General features: G+C 42.3%; 1 protein-coding gene across 2 annotated transcripts in view; it reads right to left on the reverse strand.

The window, feature by feature from the left end:
• The window catches only part of ANXA13 (annexin A13), a 57005-nt gene extending 44371 nt beyond the window's left edge, over positions 1–12634 (reverse strand). The window contains exons 1-2 of one of the 2 annotated variants that reach the window (XM_006042556.4): positions 12538–12634; positions 11123–11245 (exon numbers count right to left, since the gene is read on the reverse strand). In XM_006042556.4, coding sequence (XP_006042618.4) covers positions 11123–11245; positions 12538–12552 — 138 coding nt within the window. In that variant the 5' untranslated portion in view covers positions 12553–12634. The remainder of the gene's footprint in view (positions 1–11122; positions 11246–12537) is intronic. The other variant, XM_006042558.4, reaches the window with a different exon arrangement.
• Positions 12635–22672: the final 10038 nt, after the last annotated feature.

Genomic DNA, 22672 nt, shown 5'->3' on the forward strand with positions numbered 1-22672 from the left:
TTAAACTATTACATAGAAAAAAACATATATAGTAGTGTACTCTGTTGGGTATATTTCAGCACAGTTTCAATCTTACAAGAATATTTGGTAATTTTTGCCAGGCAACTATTCCTCCATTTTAATTAGGACTTACCATGGTCACATTGACTAATAGCAAAGCTGATTCCTCTGTTCTTAGATCCTCTTTCCACTTGAATCAGCTTTTGAAGTCTATTAGCCAAAGATGTAGACCAGATAGCTAGGAAAGCGTGTTAGGAAATCTTTGAAGGGTGCTGAGAACCAGGGAGCTCTTTGTTTCTATTGATTCGTCCTTTCAAAGACGGAGTTTTTAAAGTGACAGGTGTGACTATTAAAGGGTTGGCCATCACTGTTAGTGTTAGTCTCAGTCATGTCTGACTCTTGGTGACACCATGGACTGTAGCCCGCCAGGCTTCTCTGTCCGTGGAATTCTCCAGGCAAGAGTACTGGATTGCGTAGCCATTCCCTTCTCTGGGGGATATTCCCAACCCAGGGATTGAAGCCAGGTCTCCTGCATTGCAGGCAGATTCTTTACCATCTTTACCATCTGAGCCTCTAGGGAAGCCATCACTCTGAATGAGTACAAATATTTGCAAGACTGGGCAAATAAGGCTGGAAATAGAAAAAGCATCCCCTTGGATCAGATCTCAAAATGATATACTTACATAGGCTGTGTGTTCTGAAAAGTAAGTGAAACTTTTTAGATTTAAAAAGTGATCTTCCTCTTAAGTTTGGGATTTCTATAAATTTAAATTTTATAGATTGGCATTTTAAGAACAACGTTTAAAGAAGATTGGCATTGTTAGGTCATTTTCCAGAAAGACACAATTTCTTAGGCTATGCTCTTTGGGTTATACATCTCAATGTGGTGTTTACCGTCAAAGGTGACTATGAGGTTGAGACTTGACCTTTAGGAGAGATGAACTTAAGACTCATCAAGGTGGTGGGTGCCATTGTTTCCAAAGTTACTAGCAATACACTCAGAAACACAAACAATGTGAGAAGCCTACCACGCCCTGTCTCTGGTCTTGAAAGTCTTGCTTTTCAGGAGTTTTAAATCTAAATCCACTTTGATGCTTGTCAGAGTGAAAAGTTAAACTATTATTAATAAATAGAAAAAAATTCATTGCAGTGTACTCCATTGGGTATATTTAAGCACAGTTTCCATCTTATAAGAATATTTAGTAATTTCACCATGTAGCTATGCCTCCATTTTAACTAGGACTGGCCAGGGTCACACTGACCAGTAGCAAAGCTGATTCCTGTGTTCAGGAGGAGATTGATTGGGGCAAGTCTTTAAAGGGGCTCCACCCAGAGGAGAGGTGAGCAAACTGACTCCTGATTATTTCAGACAGTGTCTTTCCAGATGAGCAGTGTTCATCTAGGGAGGAAAACAAGTAGCTTGGCAGTCTTGTTCCTGGGTATTTCTTAAGAGGGAAGCTCTTTGCATTCTGGTTATCAGAACTTAATTAAAGAGCTAAGGACCTTTGGGGTAGGGGGGACCACTGCCTCTCGACTGCTGAGGTCATCAACAGGAGGACAAGGGTCAAGGTTCAGATGAGTTGGCTTTTGCCCTGTGATAAGAGGCACAATCAGTGGGAGAGAGAGCCTGGGCCAGAGGGGCAGGAAGGCATGATTGCTGGTGGAATCTCAGCCAGATAAGGACATTATCGGGACTTCTCCTGTCCAGTAGCCTTGCTTTCCCATTTAAGGTCTGTGCCTCGTGAAGTGGATCTCAGCCGACAAGGAGTGAGTTTGCCCCTCTAGGGACATTGGGCAAAGTCTAGAGAGTTTTTGGTTGTCACAAATAGGGGAGTGTTGGTGGTATCCAGTCACACAGGCCAAGGGACTCTAATAAACATCCTACAGGGCACACAGCAAGCCCCTGCGGCAAAGAATTACCTGGTTCCAAGTGTCAGAAGTGCTAAGGTCTGATCTGTGAAGGGTCTACAGCCCTGATCGCATGGTGTGACAGTTTCGTCAACATGTCACCTGAAGGTGTTGAGAAGGCCAAGCTTCTGCTGGTAAATGACGCCTAGGTAACAAGGTCCCCAGTCACAAAGAGGGCATTGCTGTGGTTACTTAAAAGAGGGGATTAGAAGTGGACCATGGGGTCTTTCTCTCTTTGATTTTCTTTCAAAGGAACCCAGATGACACATCTGAAAGATGAGTACTGGGTTAAAGTAACTAGGAGGAAGAGTTCAAGTTAAAGTTGGTCCCAAGGTAAAAGCTCGTTATCCCCACCTGCTTCTTTGTCTGAATCACAGCCCCAGTTGGCAGCTCCTTTGGGAGGCCCTTCAGTACTGTATTGGGCTGGACAACCCCGAATTTCTACTAGAGGCAGAACACGATCAGTGTCTCAAAACCAGATTTTGTGTCCTGGGGGAAATGTCTGCTTTGAGGTTGTCCACAGATTGTTTGGGGATTTAGAGGCCTCTAAAGAGTGTTAAAACCTTCAGATAGTCAATGACTGCTGTATTGCCTTAACAAAAGTGCTCTTGGAGGATAAAGTGGTGATGGGGAGATGATGGCTATTTCTCAATTATGAAAGGACACATGCCTTCAAGAGTGATGAAAAATGAAGCACTTTCCCCATTAGAAAAGAATTGTCCATGTCCTTTTTCTATTGCCAAAGACTTTTCTTCCTCCTTCCGATTCAATGAGCATATAAACTTGAGATTCATTGCTTACACGAAAAAAGGAAGCAAGTATACTCTGGGATCCTCTGTAGTCAATGATAAGTGGGCAGATGGAATTGAAAATTGAAAATATTAGGGGCTGAGCTGAGCCATTGCAGCATTGAATAGTGCTGTGTATTGGGGCATAACCAACATTTTGTGAACAAGTTCAGATTTGCTGAAAAGGAAACAAGGTGAAAGAGTGAAATTTGCTTTAAGCGTATTTTTGTCTCCTCTGGAATCCAAACAACGAATGCTATTCTTTCCCCTGGTAAGAGAGTTGAACTATGCATTGGGTCCAAACTTCTTAATTATTTCTCTAAAATTCTTTTCATCATTTTTGTCTTCCTTTTCATTCCCACCACAATCCAAACCCACATCCCCAGAAGGGTGATTTATTCTACTGCCTTCCCATCTGATCTTCAAGTCTTCATTCTCTTTCTATTTCAATAGTAGTCATATTTGTAGTTATAGTAATGTTAATAAAAAAACTATAGTTGGGGGTGGGAGGGAGGCTCTAGAGGGAGAGGATATATGTACATATATAACTGATTCCCTTTGTTGTACAGCAGAAACAACATTGTAAAGCACATATACTCCAATAAAAAATAAAATAATAAAACTATGACTCTACATTTAAAAACAAAAGGCCAGTAGTTATAAGAAAGTAATACTGACAAAGCAATGCCACCCATCCCTAAGAATAGGTAAGGCCAACCTTGGCTAACATGATAGTCCGGGAAATAGGTACATACCCAAGTCAATCAGAATTGTTCTTGGCATTGTATGTATGGATGCTTAGAGAAAATTCTTTTCCTTAGGGTAATCTGGAGCTTTGTGAGGCTGTGGAATTCTCTGTGGTGCTTGAACTGCCTGTGGCCAGGTCTCCCTCTCATCAACTCCTTTTGCCTTCCCCACTATTCAAAAGGCAAGGTTCATTTTCAATAGGAGAGAATGAGGCCAAGACATAGAAAGAAGGAGAGAGTGTGAGAGAGAGAGGCGAGGGAAAGAACACTTACTGACAGGATGATTCCCCAGCGTTCGGGATGAATCGTGATCCATCACTGTGCTCTTCATCTTTGTCAGTCATTGGTCTTGCAGTGGGCTTTTGACCAATTCCGGCCAAAGTGATACAAAGGGATGTCTGCCTGGGGTTTCCCAGAAGATTATCCTCACTGACAGGGGACTGTTTACAGAAGAGAAACCCACTTTTTCTCTACCCCTTTCCGTCTTGCCTGTGACCCTATCCTGTGAGATTGCAAATCTGAACACACACGCGGCCATTCTCTTGCACCCATGAGTAGAGATGTTGCCAGTACTTCGGGGGTGGCAGAACGGAAAGGCAGGGGTACCCTGAGTCCCTAGTGATGGGACTGAACTGCTGAACCAGCCCTGGAGTTCCCTGCATTCACGCTTTCTGTCAGAGTTAATAACTTAAGGTCTTTGTTATTGAAGCCACTGTCAGTCCAGTAGTTTGTGAACAAATACATACTCACTTAAAAACAAAACAAAAAAAACCCCCAGAATTTATACTTACAAACCACCTCAACCCCAGACTTCTCTCTTGAGTTTCAGATTCAGCTATGTTAGGTGTAATACCCAGATATTTCAAACCCAACAGATCCCCAAACCAAATTCATCCTTTCACCTTGCAGACTTGTCCTCACTCCCAGGGTGTGCCACCATGATTCCGCATTCACAGCTAGGTATCTGGGGGGCCCGTGGAGTCTTTCTTGTCCCCCACCTCCCATATCCTGTCAGTCAGCAAGTTATGTCCGTTTGACCCTCCCATCTGTCATTTTCTCTCCAATCCCATTGTCACTGTTTCAGTTCAGGGCAGGGGTTCATCATCTTTCTCCAGGGCCACTGTCTTTCAAGGGCTTTACTTGCCTTTGGTCATGTTTCTCTCCAAACCTTTCTCCATCAGCTTCCAGCATGGTCCATCCAAAATGCCCACCTTGTCATCCCCTTGTCTGAGATCGACTGGGGCTTCTCTGTTGCCTAAGATAGTAGTTCTCCAGGTGTGGTGCCTAGACAGCAGCATCAGCATCACCAGGGAACTTTTCAGAAATGCAGATTCTCCAGCCCCACTGTAGACCATCTACTGAATCAGACTCTCTGCAGATGGGGCCCAGCTCTCTGTTTAAATAAGTCTTCCAAAGGAATCTGCTATGCAAAGTTTGAAAACCACTACTAGCTTAAGGCAATGAAACCCAATTTCCTTGGAGTAGTGGGTTAACTAGTGCCCCTGAATTCATGTCTACTCAGAACCTCAGAATGTGACCATATTTGGAAATTGAACCTTTGCAGATATAATTAGTTAAGGAGTTTTAGATGAGCTCAGACTGAGGGAGGGTCCTAAATCCAGTGATTGGTATCCTCATAAGAAGAGGAGACTCAGGTTTGATGCCCGATCCAGGAATATCCCACATGTCACAGAACAGCTAAGCCCATGCACCACAGCTACTGAGCCTGTGCTCCAGAGCCCAGGAGCCACAGCTCCTGAAGCCTGTGCCCTAAAGCCTGTGCTCCACACGAGAGAAGCCACTGCAATGAGAAGCCTACACACTGCAACTAGAGGGTAGCCCCTACTCTCTGCAAGTAGAGGAAACCCCAGCAGCAAGACCCAGCGCAAACATAAATAAATAAATGTAGTGAAAAAAATAAGAAATCGTAGTGAATCGATGAATTCATTCACATTTGCTGTGCGCCAGGTATTGTGTTGGTACTGGGGATGCTAAGACGACCGAGACCCAGTCCAACCCCCAGGGCAGTTGGAGCCGTCAGTCCAGTTCTGTCCAGTGATGTATAAATAGTTCCAGAATCACCTGGGAGAGAAGTGATGGCATTATACACAGAATGTTATGGAAGCACTACAGAAAAGCATCTACTCCAGTGTGGGGATGAGGATAGAAGGAGAAAGCTCAGAGATTGGGTAAAGACATCATGAAGTGATAATCCAGTTCCATAGTTGTAGACATCCCTGTTGATTAGCTTCTAGTTAGTGTAATAGGAGCCCAAGACATAGTGTGAAGAATTTCTACCCAAACCCTAATTCATGTTTACCTCTTATTCAGTTCAGTTAAGTTCAGTGGCACAGTCGTGTCCAACTCTTTGCCACCCCATGAATTGCAGCACACCAGGCCTCCCTGTCCATCACCAACTCCCAGAGTTCACTCACACTCATGTCCATTGAGTTGGTGATGCCATCCAGCCATCTCATCCTCTGTCATCCCCTTTTCCTCCTGCCCCCAATCCCTCCCAGCATCAGAGTCTTTTCCAATGAGTCAACACTTCACATGAGGTGGCCAAAGTACTGGAGTTTCAGCTTCAGCATCATTCCTTCCAAAGAAATCCCAGGCCTGATCTCCTTCAGAATGGACTGGTTGGATCTCCTTGCAGTCCAAGGGACTCTCAAGAGTCTTCTCCAACACCACAGTTCAAAAGCATCAATTCTTCAGCGCTCAGCTTTCTTCACAGTCCAACTCTCACATCCATACATGACCACAGGAAAAACCATAGCCTTGAATAGACGAACCTTTGTTGGCAAAGTAACGTCTCTGCTTTTGAATATGCTATCTAGGTTGGTCATAACTTTCCTTCCAAGGAGTAAGCGTCTTTTAATTTCATGGCTGCAATCACCATCTGCAGTGATTTTGAAGCCCCCCAAAATAAAGTCTGACACCGTTTCCACTGTTGTCCCATCTACTTTCCATGAAGTGATGGGACAAGATGCCATGATCTTCGTTTTCTGAATGTTGAGCTTTAAGCAAACTTTTTCACTCTCCACTTTCACTTTCATCAAGAGGCTTTTTAGTTCCTCTTCACTTTCTGCCATAGGGGTGGTGTCATCTGCATATCTGAGGTTATTGATATTTCTCCCGGCAATCTTGATTCCAGCTTGTGCTTCTTCCAGCCCAGTGTTTCTCATGATGTACTCTGCATAGAAGTTAAATAAGCAGGGTGACAATATACAGCCTTGACGTACTCCTTTTCCTATTTGGAACCAGTCTGTTGTTCCATGTCCAGTTCTAACTGTTGCTTCCTGACCTGCATACAGGTTTCTCAAGAGGCAGGTCAGGTGGTCTGGTATTCCCATCTCTTTCAGAATTTTCCACAGTTTGTTGTGATCCACACAGTCAAAGGCTTTGGCATAGTCAATAAAGCAGAAATAGATGTTTTTCTGGAACTCCCTTGCTTTTTTGATGATCCAGCGCATGTTGGCAATTTGATCTCTGGTTCCTCTGCCTTTTCTAAAACCAGCTTGAACATCTGGAAGTTCACGGTTCACGTATTGCTGAAGCCTGGCTTGGAGAATTTTGAGCATTACTTTACTAGCGTGTGAGATGAGTGCAATTGTGCAGTAGTTTGAGCATTCTTTGGCATTGCCTTTCTTTGGGATTGGAATGAAAACTGACCTTTCCCAGTCCTGTGGCCACTACTGAGTTTTCCAAATTTGCTGGCATATTGAGTACAGCACTTTCACAGCATCATCTTTTAGGATTTGAAATAGCTCAACTGGAATTCCATCATCTCCACTACCTCTTATTAGATATATTAATACAACCTCAGACAAATAACCTAACCTCTCTTTGCTTCACTTTCCACAATTTAAAAGAGAACTAATAATAATAGTACCTTACTATTAGAATTGCTGTGAGGACTGACACTTGTATATATGGAGTGCTTTGTAAAGGGCTCAAATTTCGTGGGCCACTGTGCTCAAAGCTATTCACTGTCTCACAACAACTTAAAAAAGGTCTGTTGTCATTACCATCATCATTTCAAAAGGCCCTTTTAAACCTCCAGTGACGCCCATTATTGCTGAGCGTTGGGGTCATGTTGCTGTGCTGTAGAGTAGAGATGTTTGGCTGTGTTGGGATGTGCTCAAATCCATCCTGTATTCAAAGTGCCCCAGGCTCCTACACCTTCAGAGTTCCTGGGTCAAGTTTGTCCTGGGTCAAGTTTTCAGTTGCATGTTCTTCAGTCAGTGTATTTGTCCTTGCCAGTCTTTATCCTGCACCTCTTTTAAATGACTGCTTTTAATCTATTATAGCCAAGACACCTCCAAAGCCAAGATTGTGTAATTTTGCCTAAAACGTAGTTAAACTTCACGTGGGAGAGCTGTCATTAAATAAAGCTTGCTTTAGTGCATGTCATGTTTTGATGGCAGAGGCCATTTTTATTTCCTCTTCCGGATGGTGATGATCTAAAGGACTAACTTTGCAGGACAAAAGTTTTCCGGATAGGAGAGATATTCCTGCATAGTCTAGGCTGGTTTCTATTTGGGGGTCACTGTGATTCTTTGAGTTTGGGGATCACAGTGTAAAGCACTCTTGGTTAAAGCCATACATACTTTTGTCTTAAATTCCCCATCACATTTCAGCTGTCTTTAGAGCCTCACCTCTTTTCTCAGGAATCCTGACCTAGGCCCCACCTGTCATGTATCTCTCGGGTGTTCATGGTCCACCACGTAGTCCCATTTCAGACAATATTTGTATTGGCTAAATATCAGCACAAGCGAGTCATAAACGTGGCATCTTGACAAACACCCTGGGGATCACTGAGCAGATGTTCTGACATTTATGAGATGGTTTTCATTTCCAGGCACTCACAATGACACTTCGCTCATCAGCAGTGTGCTGAGCTGGTCTTGCCAGGATTGTGGTGTGCGGGTCACCATTTCTCAAACTTGGTGCTCATCAGCATTGCCTGGGGAGTGTTTAGAAATCCCAACACCCAGGCCAACTACCAGACCAATTAATTCAGATTCTCTGGGGGTGGGACTCAGGCCTCGCTGGTTTTTAGAATCCCCAGGTAACTCCAACATCCAGGCAAGTTGAAGAACTTGTTCCCCAGTCGGGTACTTCTCAACTTCAACGTGCATGGGAAACACTTGGGGATCTTGTTGAAGTGTAGATTCTGATTAAGTAGGTCTGGGTGGGCCTGAGATTCTGTATTTTTGTTCTTTGTCTGTGTCAGGTCTTAGCTGTGGCACTTGGGCCCCAGAGTGCAAGGGCTTCAGTAGTTGCTGCAGGTGGGCTGTCTGTTTGTGGTGTGTGGGCTTAGTTGTTCCTCGACATATGAGATCTTAGTTCCTTGATCAGGGATAGAGCTCGTGTCCCCCACACTGCAACTTGGATTCTTAACCACTGGACTATCAGGAAAGTCCCAGATTCTGTATTTCTAAAAGCACCCCGGCCATGTGGACGTTGCTCCTAGTCCAGGGTCCATGCTATGAGTAGAAATTCAGTAGTACTTTTTTAACACCTGTTCATTTGTCTCGAAAAAATTTTCCATAAATCAATAGTCCTCTTGAGTTTGTGATGATTTCCACATTTATCCATGGCACCCCTAGATCTTGCTCCCTGTCTATGACTCTGCCCTCTACAGCTATACTCTTGTGACTAAGTCATCTCACTCTTTGTCACAATATTCTATTTTCCTCCAAATGGTTATTCTCTTGAAAATAACTCACACAGAGGAAGAGTCATCTGGCTGAACCTAAGCTTTTTTCATGAAGATCTATTTTTCTGTCTCTGCACAAAGCTCATTGAGCAGAGACATGGTCTCTAGGCTAAGAAGACTCTGAACACTGTGTGTTTCAGTAAATGATAATAATATACTAGTGTCAGTTCTTACTGCTCCAAATAGGTTAGGTAGAAACACTATGTCTGGAATTCAGAAAAATCAGTGATGATGGCAAAAGCATTGGAGAAAAACACAAAGGAAAAAAGTATTTTTCAGTTTTTGGAATTCACTAGGATTCCATATCAGAGTACCTTGGAAAATATTTCCAACTTTCAAATGGCTTTAGACCAATATTTGTCAAACAGTTATCTGTGGACTCTGCTTTATGGACATATTTTGAGAGATTCAGCTTTCCTAGTAGGCTTTTTAAACTGTGGTTTTGGAGAAGACTCTTGAGAGTCCCTTGGACTGCAAGGAGATCCAACCAGTTCATCCTAAAGGAAATCAGTCCTGAATATTCAATGGAAGGACTGATGTTGAAGCTGAAGCTCCAATACTTTGGCCACCTGAAGCGAAGAACTGACTCATTGGAAAAGACCCTGATGCTGGGTGGGAAAGACTGAAGGTGGGAGGAGAAGGGGACGACAGAGGGTGAGATGGTTGGATGGCATCACTAACACTATGGACATGAGTTAGAGTGGGCTCTAGGAGTTGGTGATGGACAGGGAAGCCTGGCATGCTGGAGTCCATGGGTTACAAAGAGTTGGACACGACTGAGCAACTGAGCTGAACTGAACTGAAAAACTAGTATGAAGCATGCTGGATCATCAGGTTGAGCAGGCGCTAGCACATGATCTCAATGCCTGTGTTTGTGTTTCTATTTATAAAGCATGCCAAATAACATACTTTAATTGTTACAAGCTCATGATAAAAGAACAAAGAACAGAAGGAGGTTTAATGTAAAAAGCCTGCATTTTGGCCAAGAGAATGCCCAATTGTCTTACAGGGAGTCTTATAAACAAAAGTTCCTCAGTAGTTAGGATAGAGAAACGTGATGGGAGAACTAAGAAGTCACACACCACATCATATTTCAGGGATGTTGTAACTCAGAAAAACCACATAATAGCTATCTGTGCCATTTTTGCATTGAGCCCAGCATTTAACCTCAGCACAAGAACATTATCTATTACACTAAATCAACAACATACTTTTGCACATCATGGACTTGTATTTTGCTAACATTTAGTTTCCAAATGTGTTTTGGTTGAGTGTGTGTGTGTGTGCACGCATGCACGCTCAGTCACTCAGTCGTGTCGACTCTTTGCAACCCCATGGACTGTAGCCCACCAGACTCCCCTGTTTGTGAATTTTTCCAGGTAAAAATACTGGAGTGGGTTGCCACTTTCTTCTCCAGGTGATCCTCCTGACCCAGGGATTGAACCTGAGTCTCTTGTGTCTCCTGCATTGAAAGGCAGATTCTTTACCACTAAGCCACCACCAGGAAGTATAGCTACCTTAAAACTATAAGCATCTTAGTTTTAATTTTGTACGTATTCAAGTCATTTTCTAATGCAGTCATTTGTCCTTGTAAAAGATTTTGCATTTACTTATCTAGAAACACAGTCTTAGAATATATCATTCTTTATGCATGTTAAATTCCACTAATATTTTCCACGGTGTCATAGGAGCATAGCGTAGGATCACATTCCCTGTTCCTGGGCACCATTAAGGGACACTGTTGGGAAGGGAAGCTCAGTTCCTAGATTAAATTTTCACCATAGCTGCAAATATGGTAACAAACATTTTCCAGGGAAGAATGTCCCTGCTTGGAAGGAATGCCTCATGGGGACCTTTTCAGATTGGAGGGTTCAGCATGACAAGTCATTGGTGAGTAATATGGGGCCCATGAGAAAGCCTGGTCATACTTATGATTTGGAGGGAAAATAAATGCTTACAGGCTGGTGGGACTCTGGCTCTCCACTCCCTGATGGGTGGCTGAGAGGCTGCAGGTCTGCCGAGGGTAAGGCCTGCCCTTTGGGCAAGTGTTGACTGCCTTCTGGCAGGGAGTAAGATTGGCTCTGAAGATTCAAAAAAGAAATACATAAAATGCTAGACCACTCACACAAGCCACGGCCCCATGGGGTTGACTTTCAAGGGGTGAAAATATCCTCTGAAGCAGCTAAGGCAGGGGCCAATAATTTTTCCTGAGGTCCTCTGCACAGATCAGAAGTATCTTATTTATTAAAACAAAACATTAAAAAAAAATTTTTTTTTTCTTTTGGCCACACCACACAGTTTATGGTGATCTTAGTTCCCTGACCAGGGATCAAACCCATGCCACCTGCACTGGAAGCTTAGAGTCCTAATGACTGGCCCACCAGAGAGTTCCCAGGATCAGGAGTATTGTAAAAGTAGGTTTCAGTTTCTCGGAAAGACCAACTAAATGGAAGCTTCATAACCTTGGCCTCTATGATAATGGTATTTACAGATGACTTCAAAAATAATGCCTCTCTGAAGACAATGCTTGTAGGTTTGCAACCATCTGAGTGCAAGTCTGATGTAGAGCAAAGGAGAAATATCTTATAAAGTTTTACTTTACAGAAACTTTTGGATTTTTATTCTCTTCATTCCTAGCATACACACAATAAATCCTTCTTCCTGTGGGAAGTTACAGTAGGTGCAGCAATTAAAATTAAAATTCTTATTGCCATAGCTTTGGGTATACATTTTTCACTGTTAAAAAAAAAAAAAAATCAGGATTTAACTCCGAACTGCCTTGTGCCTAGTTAGTTCCAAATGGTAGTATTTTCATCAATTTTTAGCCATTTATAGTTTACGGACATGCTATTCACATGAGCCTAGACATTCAGAAGAAAAGTAAAATATTAAATCTATTTTGTGAATATTTACAAATACCAGGTTGTTTGGTACTGGGATATTTTCACCTTTAAATCCAAGCTATATAGGCTTGTGAGAATCCTAGTAGCTTTGTCTACTGATATTTACAACATGAACCTGTAGTCCCAAGACACTGAGGGTGACATCTATGAAGCTTTGTGTAGCTTTGCTACAAACTAACTGCTTTAATCACACATTCCTTAAATTTTTAACCGCTTGCTCTCTGCAAGGCATTGTTTTCCACCTTGTTCCAAATACTTCTCTTTCATCCCTCCGAAAATATTTCTAATGGAAAAAAAATACATTTCAAATGCATTTTCAAAGCATAGTTTGCTGTTGTGAAAACTAACAATTAGGAGTGATCACAATGATAAAGTATGAAAGTATCAATCATGATTTCATAATTTAAATTTCTCCACATGTTAACCAAAATTAGAACTTGGTTTGAGTCCCGAGAGCAATAAATACTTACATGACGATTGCCCATTTTCGTTTCTTCAGTGACAGTTGTTCAGTATTTCATGAAGAGATCAGTTCTCCTAAAGGCCAAGTTTATAATGGTTTTCCCAGGGCATAATATCTCTTGAGTTTAATAAGTAACCATTGGCATTGCATTTGAATACATTGCTGGGGATGGGTAGAGAGTGACTCCAGCAACGACTGATATTAACCTGCCCATGCTGCCTTGGTTGGCCATCTTTTTAAAAGTAAAAAAATATTTTTAATAAATTAAATATAGGCTTTAAAAGTTGATCTTATTCACAACTAAAGGGCTAAACCTGTTTCACTCTTGAATTATTGAAAGCGTTACTCTTTTTTTATTTTAGATGTTCATTTAAAACTTTATACTTGGAGTAATAAAAGCATTAACCAAACAAGACTGAAAAATCTTTTTATTTTGCTAACATCACCATTATTGTTACAGAGGATCTTTTTGAAGGCTGCACTGAGTTATGCTACCATCATTTTTTATAATCTAGCTAGCTTCTAAATTTAAAAATAATATGTGCAGATGGCACATTTCCCCCCTAATCATATGAAAAGGCACCATGAAAAGTAAGCCTACTGACCACTCAGCCCCTCCCCTCTGAGCTTTGAGTCCTTACAGAAATGGTATGCATACACAGCCATGTTTATCTGTCTATCATTGGCTTATTTTTCTCAAAAAATGGGTTTGTGCATTGCCTTTGTTCCATGCCTTGTGGGCTTCATTTAGTAAATAGATACAAGACATTGGCACATTTCTTTTTTGGTGGACACATGTTAGTCTACTATGGGTATGAACCAAACCTTATTTAATCAGTCCACTATTCAAGGTCGTTTAGATTATTTTGGTCTTTTGCATGACTGTCTTCATTTATGCGTATTTGCATATGTATGCATGTTTATCTGTAGAATAAAATCTTAGAATGCAATTGTTGGCTAAAGAGTTCTGTTCAGTTCAGTTCAGTTCAGTTGCTTAGTTGTGTCCAACTCTTTGCGCCCCCATGGACCGCAGCCCACTAGGCTTCCCTGTCCATCACCAACTTCCTGAGCTTGCTCAAACTCATGTCCGTTGAGTTGGTGATACCATCCAGCCATCTCATCCTCTGTTGTCCCCTTCTCCTCCTGCCCCCAATCTTTCCTAGCATCAGGGTCTTTTCCAATGAGTCAGTTCTTCACATCAGGTGGCTAACGTATTGGAGCTTCAGCTTCAGCATCAGTCCTTCTGGTGAATATTCAGGACTGATTTCCTTTAGCATGGACTGGTTTAATCTCCTCACAGTCCAAGGGACTCTCAAGAGTCTTCTCCAACACCACAGTTCAAAAGCATCAATTCTTCAGCGCTCAGCTCTCTTTATAGTCCAACTGTCACATCCACGTGCTTTAAAATTCTGAGAGATGCTGCCAACTTGTCCTACACACAGAAATAAAAATGCTGAATGACTTTCAAAGACCTGACTTTCAGGACAATGTGTATAGCCTTCTACAGTTATATGCCAGTGCTTCTTTCTCCACATATTGACCAGCACTAAAGATTACCAAGCTTCTTCATTTCTGCCAATTTCAAAGATAAAATATGGCTATCTCATGATTAATTTACATTCCTTTTCTTTGATATTCTTAAAAAATATATCCTGGTCCTTAAAAGCCATTTGTATGAGTTTTACAGTGTTCTGCTTGTTTATGTCCTTTATTTTTATTTTGAGTTATTAGAGTTCTTATTATGTACTTATCAGAACATATATAATAAAGTCCATGCTTTTGTCAAGTATGAGAATTATAATTCCTCAATTTATCTTTTGTCTCTGTTTATGTTTGAAACGTGTATATATGTGTATATGCGTGTGAAGGATGTGTTAATTTTTACATATTTAAGTACATCCATCCTTTCTTCTTTGACTTGCTTAGAAAAAAAGTCTCTGCATTAAGATTATTAAGATTTCTTGTACATCTTCATCTTCAAGTTTATTATTTTTTAAAGGCTCAATTTTTTTTAAGGTTTATATCTTTGACTCATTTGGAATTGATTTTGTTGTAGAATAAAGAAGAAATAGAGTCTGTTTTAGTTTTGGTTATTTAATTGATCATAGATGGTTATTAATTAATCCATCTTTCCTCCTCTGGTCTAAGATGCTGTCCTTATTTTATGCCACCTGCCCATGTAACTTAGGATGAAAATTCATATAGGTTTATTACCTCTGCCTATATTCTCATTTTTTTGTTCTTTAACCTTTATTTATTGAGTCTCTTGGATGGGCTGATCACTGATATGAATATTTTCTCTTTCTGGAATGTACAGCCAAGCTGAGGAAATGTACAAAGAATTATTACAAACTATAGTATGGACTGTGGTGGAACCAAACAGAATGCTATGATGGAAGCAAATGCATGTGTGCGCACATATGCATGCATATGTGCAAGTGTGTGTAAAATCTGGGCTCGATAAAGGACAGAAATGGTATGGACCTAACAGAAGCAGAAGATATTAAGAAGAGGTGGCAAGAATACACAGAAAAACTGTACAAAAAAGATCTTCATGACCCTGATAATCACAAATATGTGATCACTCACCTAGAGCCAGACATCCTGGAATGTGAAGTCAAGTGGGCCTTAGAAAGCATCACTACAAACAAAGCTAGTGGAGGTGATGGAATTCCAGTTGAGCTACTTAAAACCCTGAAAGATGCTGCTGTGAAAGTGCTGCACTCAATATGCCAGCAAATTTGGAAAACTCAGCAGTGGCCACAGGACTGGGAAAGGTCAGTTTTCATTCCAATCCAAAAGACAGGCAATGCCAAAGAATGCTCAAACTACTGCACAATTGCACTCATCTCACATGCTAGTAAAGTAATGCTCAGAATTCTCCAAGCCAGGCTTCAGCAATATGTGAACCGTGAACTTCCAGATATTCAAGCTGGTTTTAGAAAAGGCAGAGGAGCCAGAGATCAAATTGCCAACATGTGCTGGACCATTGAAAAAGCAAGGGAGTTCCAGAAAAACATCTATTTTGCTTTATTGACTATGCCAAAGCCTTTTGACTGTGTGGATCACAACAAACTGTGGAAAATTCTGAAAGAGATGGGAATACCAGACCACCTGACCTGCCTCTTGAGAAACCTGTATGCAGGTCAGGAAGCAACAGTTAGAACTGGACATGGAACAACAGACTGGTTCCAAATAGGACAAGGAGTTCGTCGAGGCTGTATATTGTCACCCTGCTTATTTAACTTCTATGCAGAGTACATCATGAGAAACACTGGGCTGGAGGAGGCACAAGCTGGAATCAAGATTGCCAGGAGAAATATCAATAACCTCAGACATGCAGATGACACCACCCTTATGGCAGAAAGTGAAGAGGAACTAAAAAGCCTCTTGATGAAAGTGAAAGTGGAGAGTGAAAAAGTTGGCTTAAAGCCCAACATTCAGAAAACGAAGATCATGGCATCTGGTCCCATCACTTCATGGCAAATAGATGGGACAACAGTGGAAACGGTGTCAGACTTTATTTTTGGGGGCTCCAAAATCACTGCAGATGGTGATTGCAGCCATGAAATTAAAAGACACTTACTCCTTGGAAGGAAAGTTATGACCAACCTAGATAGCATATTGAAAAGCAGAGACATTACTTTGCCAACAAAGGTCCATCTAGTCAAGGCTATGGTTTTTTCAGTAGTCATGTATGTATATGAGAGTTGGACTGTGAAGAAAGCTGAGTGCTGAAGAATTGATGCTTTTGAACTGTGGTGTTGGAGAAGACTCTTGAGAGTCCCTTGGACTGCAAGGAGATCCAACCAGTCCCTTCTGAAGGAGATCAGCCCTGGGTGTTCTTTGGAAGGAATGATGCTAAAGCTGAAACTCCAGTACTTTGGCCACCTGATGCAAAGAGTTGACTCATTGGAAAAGACTCTGATGCTGGGAGGGATTGGGGGCAGGAGGAGAAGGGGACGACAGAGGATGAGACGGCTGGATGGCATCACTGACTCGATGGACCTGAGTCTGAGTGAACTCCGGGAGTTGGTGATGGACAGGGAGGCCTGGTGTGCTGCAATTCATGGGGTCACAAGGAGTCGGACACGACTAAGTGACTGAACTGACTGACTGACTGATGGCTCTAGAAACAGGAAAGTGAAGTCCTTCAGTTGTGTCTGACTCTGTGACCCCATGGACTGTAGCCTACCAGGCTCCTCCATCCAAGGAATTTTCCAGGCAAGAATACTGGAGTGGGTTGCCATTTCCTTCTCCAAGAAACAGGAAAGAGCTTTGCAAATGGTAGGAAATGAAAGATGGCCAAGGAGACTGGAGCCTATCATGTGTCAGATGGGATGCTGGGTGCTGGAGATGCAGTGGTAAGCCAAACACTGATTCCCCTCTGCGTACCACAGTGGAATGGGGCGGAAGGCAAGAAGACTTAAGTTAACAACTAACATTTTGACTGTCCATGATGATTTTGTCTCTAGTGTCTAATTTGTGTTCTATCATTCACTGCGTCCATTTTCATCCGCATATTTCTTGGGGCCAAGTCTTCCCTGCCCCACCTCTGTGCTGGCTTTGGAATCTACCTCTGTGTCACTAACCCCTCCTAGAACCCTTGATCAATGACAGTCTCCCTCCCTCCCTTCCTCTCCCACCCCAGGCTGTTGAGGCTCAAAGTTCAGGAGGAACAGGGCAGTTTGACAGGCACTGCTCAGTGTGGAGATAAGTTCTGTTCAAGGATGCCCAGTCACAGAGCACAGGAAATTCATCAAGAAGAGATATGGTTTATGGCTGCAGGGAGGTGAAAGATAGTAAGCTTGGAGGCCAAAGAAGAAACCGACACACCTCATTTTTCAAGATTACCACCACTCTAGCCACCTCTGGATGATTTAACTGCATCCACAGTCAAGTTTGGTCTGAGGTGAATTAGAACTATTTCTAGTATCATCTCATCCTTTTCTCCTTCCCCAGCTGGATGAGGATGTGGAGAGGTGGCTGGGATAATCCCAGGCGATAGCAGCAGGGGCCAGAGAAGGCGATGGCACCCCACTCCAGTACTCTTGCCTGGAAAATCCCATGGACGGAGGAGCCTGGTAGGCTGTAGTCCGTGGGGTCGCAAAGAGTCAGACACGACTAAGCGACCTCACTTCCACTTTTCACTTTTAAGCATTGGAGAAGGAAATGGCAACCCACTCCAGTGTTCTTGCCTGGAGAATCCCAGGGATGGGGGAGCCTGGTGGGCTGCCATCTATGAGGTTGCTCAGAGTTGGGCAATTGAAGCGACTTAGCCACAGCAGCAGGGGGAAAGGGAAGGGAATTCCTATAACCCCAGGCCATTTCTGGAAGAATGTCAGGGCTGGAAGTCCAGAGGGCAGAAAAAGAACAGCCTGGGAAAGAAGAATGATCCAGACTTGATAGGGGGAAAGAGGGCACAAGTGGCATGATCGGAGAGGATTGGGGATTTTTTTTTGGGGGGGGTATCATAAATACTTAGTGCTTCTAAATTATTACAGGCGCTACATCTTTCTCAGCTAGACTGGGCCTGTTTATTTACATAAAATATTTGGTGGTTCTCAAAGTGGTGATGCCAGCCTAAATTCTAATCTCCTAACTTTACCAGAAAAAGAAATTCAAAAAAGCAAAATGGCTGTCTGAGGAAGCCTTACAAATAGCTGTGAAAAGAAAAGCAAAAAGCAAAAGAGCAAAGGAAAGATATACCCATGTGAATGCAGAGTTACAAAGAATAGCAAGGAGAGATAAAGAAATAGAGGAAAACAATAGAATGGAAAAGACTAGAGATCTCTTCAAGAACATTAGAGATACCAAGGGAATATTTCATGCAAAGATGGGCTCAATAAAGGACAGAAATGGTATGGACCTAACAGAAGCAGAAAATATTAAGAAGAGGTAGAAAGAATAATACAGGAGAACTGTATAAAGAAGATCTTCCCAACCCAGATAATCACGATGGTGTGATCACTCACCTAGAGCCAGACATCCTGGAATGTGAAGTCAAGTGGGCCTTAGGAAGCATCACTATGAACAAAGCTAGTGGAGGTGATGAAATTCCAGTTGAGCTATTTCAAATTCTAAAAGATGATGCTGTGAAAGTACTGTACTCAATATGCCAGCAAATTTGGAAAACTCAGCAGTGGCCACAGGACTGGGAAAGGTCAGTTTTCATTCCAATCCCAAAGAAAGGCAATGCCAAAGAATGCTCAAACTACCACACAATTGCACTCATCTCACATGCTAGTAAAGTAATGCTCAAAATTCTCCAAGTCAGGCTTCAGCAATATGTGAACCATCAACTTCCAGATGTTCAAGCTGGTTTTACAAAAGGTAGAGGAACCAAAGATCAAGTTGCCAACATCCACTGGATCATCGAAAAAGCAAGAGAGTTCCAGAAAAACATCTACTTCTGCTTTATTGACTATGCCAAAGCCTTTGACTCTGTGAATCACAGCAAACTGTGGAAAATTCTGAAAGAGATGGGAATACCAGACCACCTGACCTGCCTCTTGAGAAACCTGTATGCAGGTCAGGAAGCAACAATTAGAACTGGACGTGGAACAACAGATTGGTTCCAAATAGGACAAGGAGTACGTCAAGGCTGTATATTGTCACCCTGCTTATTTAACTTCTATGCAGAGTACACCATGAGAAATGCTGGGCTGGAGGAGGCACAAGCTGGAATCAAGATTGCCAGGAGAAATATCAATAACCTCAGATATGCAGATGACACCACATTTATGGCAGAAAGTGAAGAAGAACTAAAGAGCTTTTTGATGAAAGTGAAAGAGGAGAGTGAAAAAGTTGGCTTAAAGCTCAACATTCGGAAAACGAAGATCATGGCATCTGGTCCCATCACTTCAGGCAAATAGATGGGGAAACAGTGGAAACAGTGTCAGACTTTATTTTTTTGGGCTCCAAAATCACTGCAGATGGTGATTGCAGCCGTGAAATTAAAAGACACTTACAGCTTGGAAGGAAAGTTATGACCAATCTAGATAGAATATTAAAAAGCAGAGACATTACTTTGCCAACAAAGTCCGTCTAGTCAAGGTTATGGTTTTTCCAGTAGTCATGTATGGATGTGAGAGTTGGACTATAAAGAAAGCTGAGTGCAGAAGAATTGATGCTTTTGAATTGTGGTGTTGGAGAAGACTCTTGAGAGTCCCTCAGACTGCAAGGAGATCTAACCAGTCCACCCTAAAGGAGGTCAGTCCTGGGTGTTCTTTGGAAGGACTGATGTTGAAGCTGGAACTCCAATACTTTGGCCACCTGATGTGAAGAGCTGACTCATTTCAAAAGACCCTGATGCTGGGAAAGATTGAAGGTAGGAAGAGAAGGGGACGACAGAGGATGAGATAGTTGGATGGCATCACCGACTCAATGCATATGAGTTTGAGTGAACTCCGGGAGTTGGTGATGGACAGGGAGGCCTGGCATGCTGCAATTCATGGAGTTGAAAAGAGGTGGACATGACTGAGCGACTGAACTGAACTGAACTTTACCAGAGGCTTTCCTTCTGTACTGCCCACCAAGGTTAAGTTTCTAACACTTGTTAAAAATGTTACTTATATATCTTATGGGTTTAAGATAAGATACTTGTCTTAAGTATCGTAAGACACTTACATACCTTATGGGTTTAGGATAAGATATCTTATCTTATATATCTTATGTTATGGGTTAAATTGTATACCCTCCCCCCAAAAAAGACACACTGAGGTCCTAACCCTCAGTACCTCTGAATGTAATTTTATTTGAAAATAGGGGGCTTCCCTGGTGGCTCAGTGGTAAAGACTCCGCCTGCTAATGTAGTGGACATGGATTCGATCACTGGGCCGGGAAGATCCCACGTGCAGCAGGACTCCTAAGCCCGGTGAACCACAACTGAGTCCGAGCTCAACTAGTGAAGCCCGCGACCTAGAGCCTGTGCTCAGCAACAGGAGGAGCCACTGCACTGGGAAGCCCGCGCACCTCAACAACAAAGTAGCGCCCCCCTCCTAGCACCCCACACCCCCGCCACCCCTGAAGAAGACCCAGAGCAGCCATAAATAAATAATAAATAAACACCTGTTTTTAAAAAAAGAAAATAGGGTCTTTGCAGATGTAACCAAGCTAAGAGGAGGTCATTAGGATGGTCTGGAACCCATTGTAAATGGTGTCCTTGTAAGAAGAGGGAAATGCCATGTGAAGACTCCATCACACAGGACAAGACCCTGCGATGACACAGAGACTGGGGTGATTGAGCGCAAGCCAAGGAGCACGAGGGGCTGGTGGCCACCACTGGACGCCAGGAAGAGGCAGAGAGGGAGTCGCACCCACAGACTTCAGAAGGAGAGCAGCCCTGCCAACACGTTGATTTTCAACGTCTAGAGTCCAGAATTCTGGGAGAATATATTTCTGTTGTTTCAAGCTGCTCAGTTTGTGGTACTTTGTCCTGGCACCCCAGGAAATTAATGCAACATCTCCGAAAACAAACAAAAGAAACTTATCAGTTGCTACAATCCTCACAGCAAATACATTTGGCTGGAAAATTTGCATTCACTAAAACGTCCGTTTAGAAATACCTTGGGAAAAGCTCATGTGATAATAAGACCACAAGTATTTCAGATAATTTTGTAGCCATATGGTATTCAAAATAAGAGAAATACATAGATGTCGATTTTTTAAATGTAATAGTCAAGTTGAACACTTGCCTAACATCTATTTCTGCAGGGAGAGTTAATAGTATATTCTTTATTTAGTGTAATTTCATTAGGACCCAAAAGCTATAGTTGATTTTTGGACTGATGACTTCTTCCACATAAACAAAAGCAAAAAGGTTAATATTTTGTCATGTTTGTTTATATTTTTTCTCTAAACTAGATAATAAATATAGATGTTCATAAACATTGCTATATTAAGACCAAAGGACTGAAGTCTGCAGGAAATGACTATGGTTTCTGAAAACAACTGTATTTTCATACTTCAATATTTTTTCAGTAGTAAAAAACCTGCAAGTAACACATTTCATCTTTCAAGCATAAAATTAAAAATCTCACAGAAAAAATTACCTTCTTAACTCACTGATTGGTTAACAAGGACGTATTGCATATTTACATCATGTAAGACATGATGCTAAGGTGCAGGGCATGTGAAAAATTTAGCACACAGCTCCCACACTGCCCTGCCAGATGCTTGTGTTCTGGTTGAAGAAATAAAACATCTACCTGAGAGAAAACACCTTGATTTAATGTAGCATTTTGTGGCAAAACAAACAGAACAGAATAACACAGGGATTCCCCCGGTGGTGCAGTGGTTGAGAATCCACCTTATCATGCAGAGGATGTAGGTTCGATCCCTGGTCGGGGAACTAAGATTCCACATGTCGTGGGGCAATTACTGAGTCCATGTGCTATGGAGCCTTCGAGCCAGAACTAGAGAAAAGCCTGCCCTTCGTGCCACAAGGCAGAGTCTGCACACCAAGACAAAAAGATCCTACATGCCAGAACCAAGAGTTAAACCATAAATAAAATAAATATTTAAAATGAATAAATATTTAAAATAAATATTTTTAAAAACCCCATAACTCTGGGAGAAGAAAGACCTGAGTTTTAGGTGGTCTCTGATGCAACTATCAGAATTACTGTCTCCACTTCTTGGGTTTTAACTAAGTAAACACAAAAGTTAGACTTCCTCTCTACATTTACTTCCAGACATAAAATATGACTGAGCACACATGCAATGGGGACACAGTGGATACTGAGTATCTATTGTGTGTCTCACGTTCTGCTCAACACTGGAGGCTGGTGGTGATGAGACCGACTCTGGGCCCTGGTGGAATTCACATTCTATTGGGGAAACATAAAGACTGCACAGTGACACAAACAGTGTCATTTACAGGCTGAAAAGCGCAAGACTGTGGGGAAGAAACGGGGTGAGGTGAATGCGAGCAGTTGGGGAAGCCACCTGTCAGGGGCAGGAGGCAGAGGCGGCGTGAGGAGAGGACTGGGTGCTGAGTCCTGAGAAACAGACACAGCGTTTGGAGGACAAGGGGAGGTGATTTCAGGCCAAAAGAGGCCTTGAGGCTGGAAGGCTTTGGTATAGTTGAGTATACTCCCCAAAGGGATCCATAGATTCAGTGCAATCCCTATCAAGCTACC

This window comes from Bubalus bubalis, chromosome 15, assembly GCF_019923935.1.
Source record: "Bubalus bubalis isolate 160015118507 breed Murrah chromosome 15, NDDB_SH_1, whole genome shotgun sequence".
NCBI classification, from domain to species: domain Eukaryota; kingdom Metazoa; phylum Chordata; class Mammalia; order Artiodactyla; family Bovidae; genus Bubalus; species Bubalus bubalis.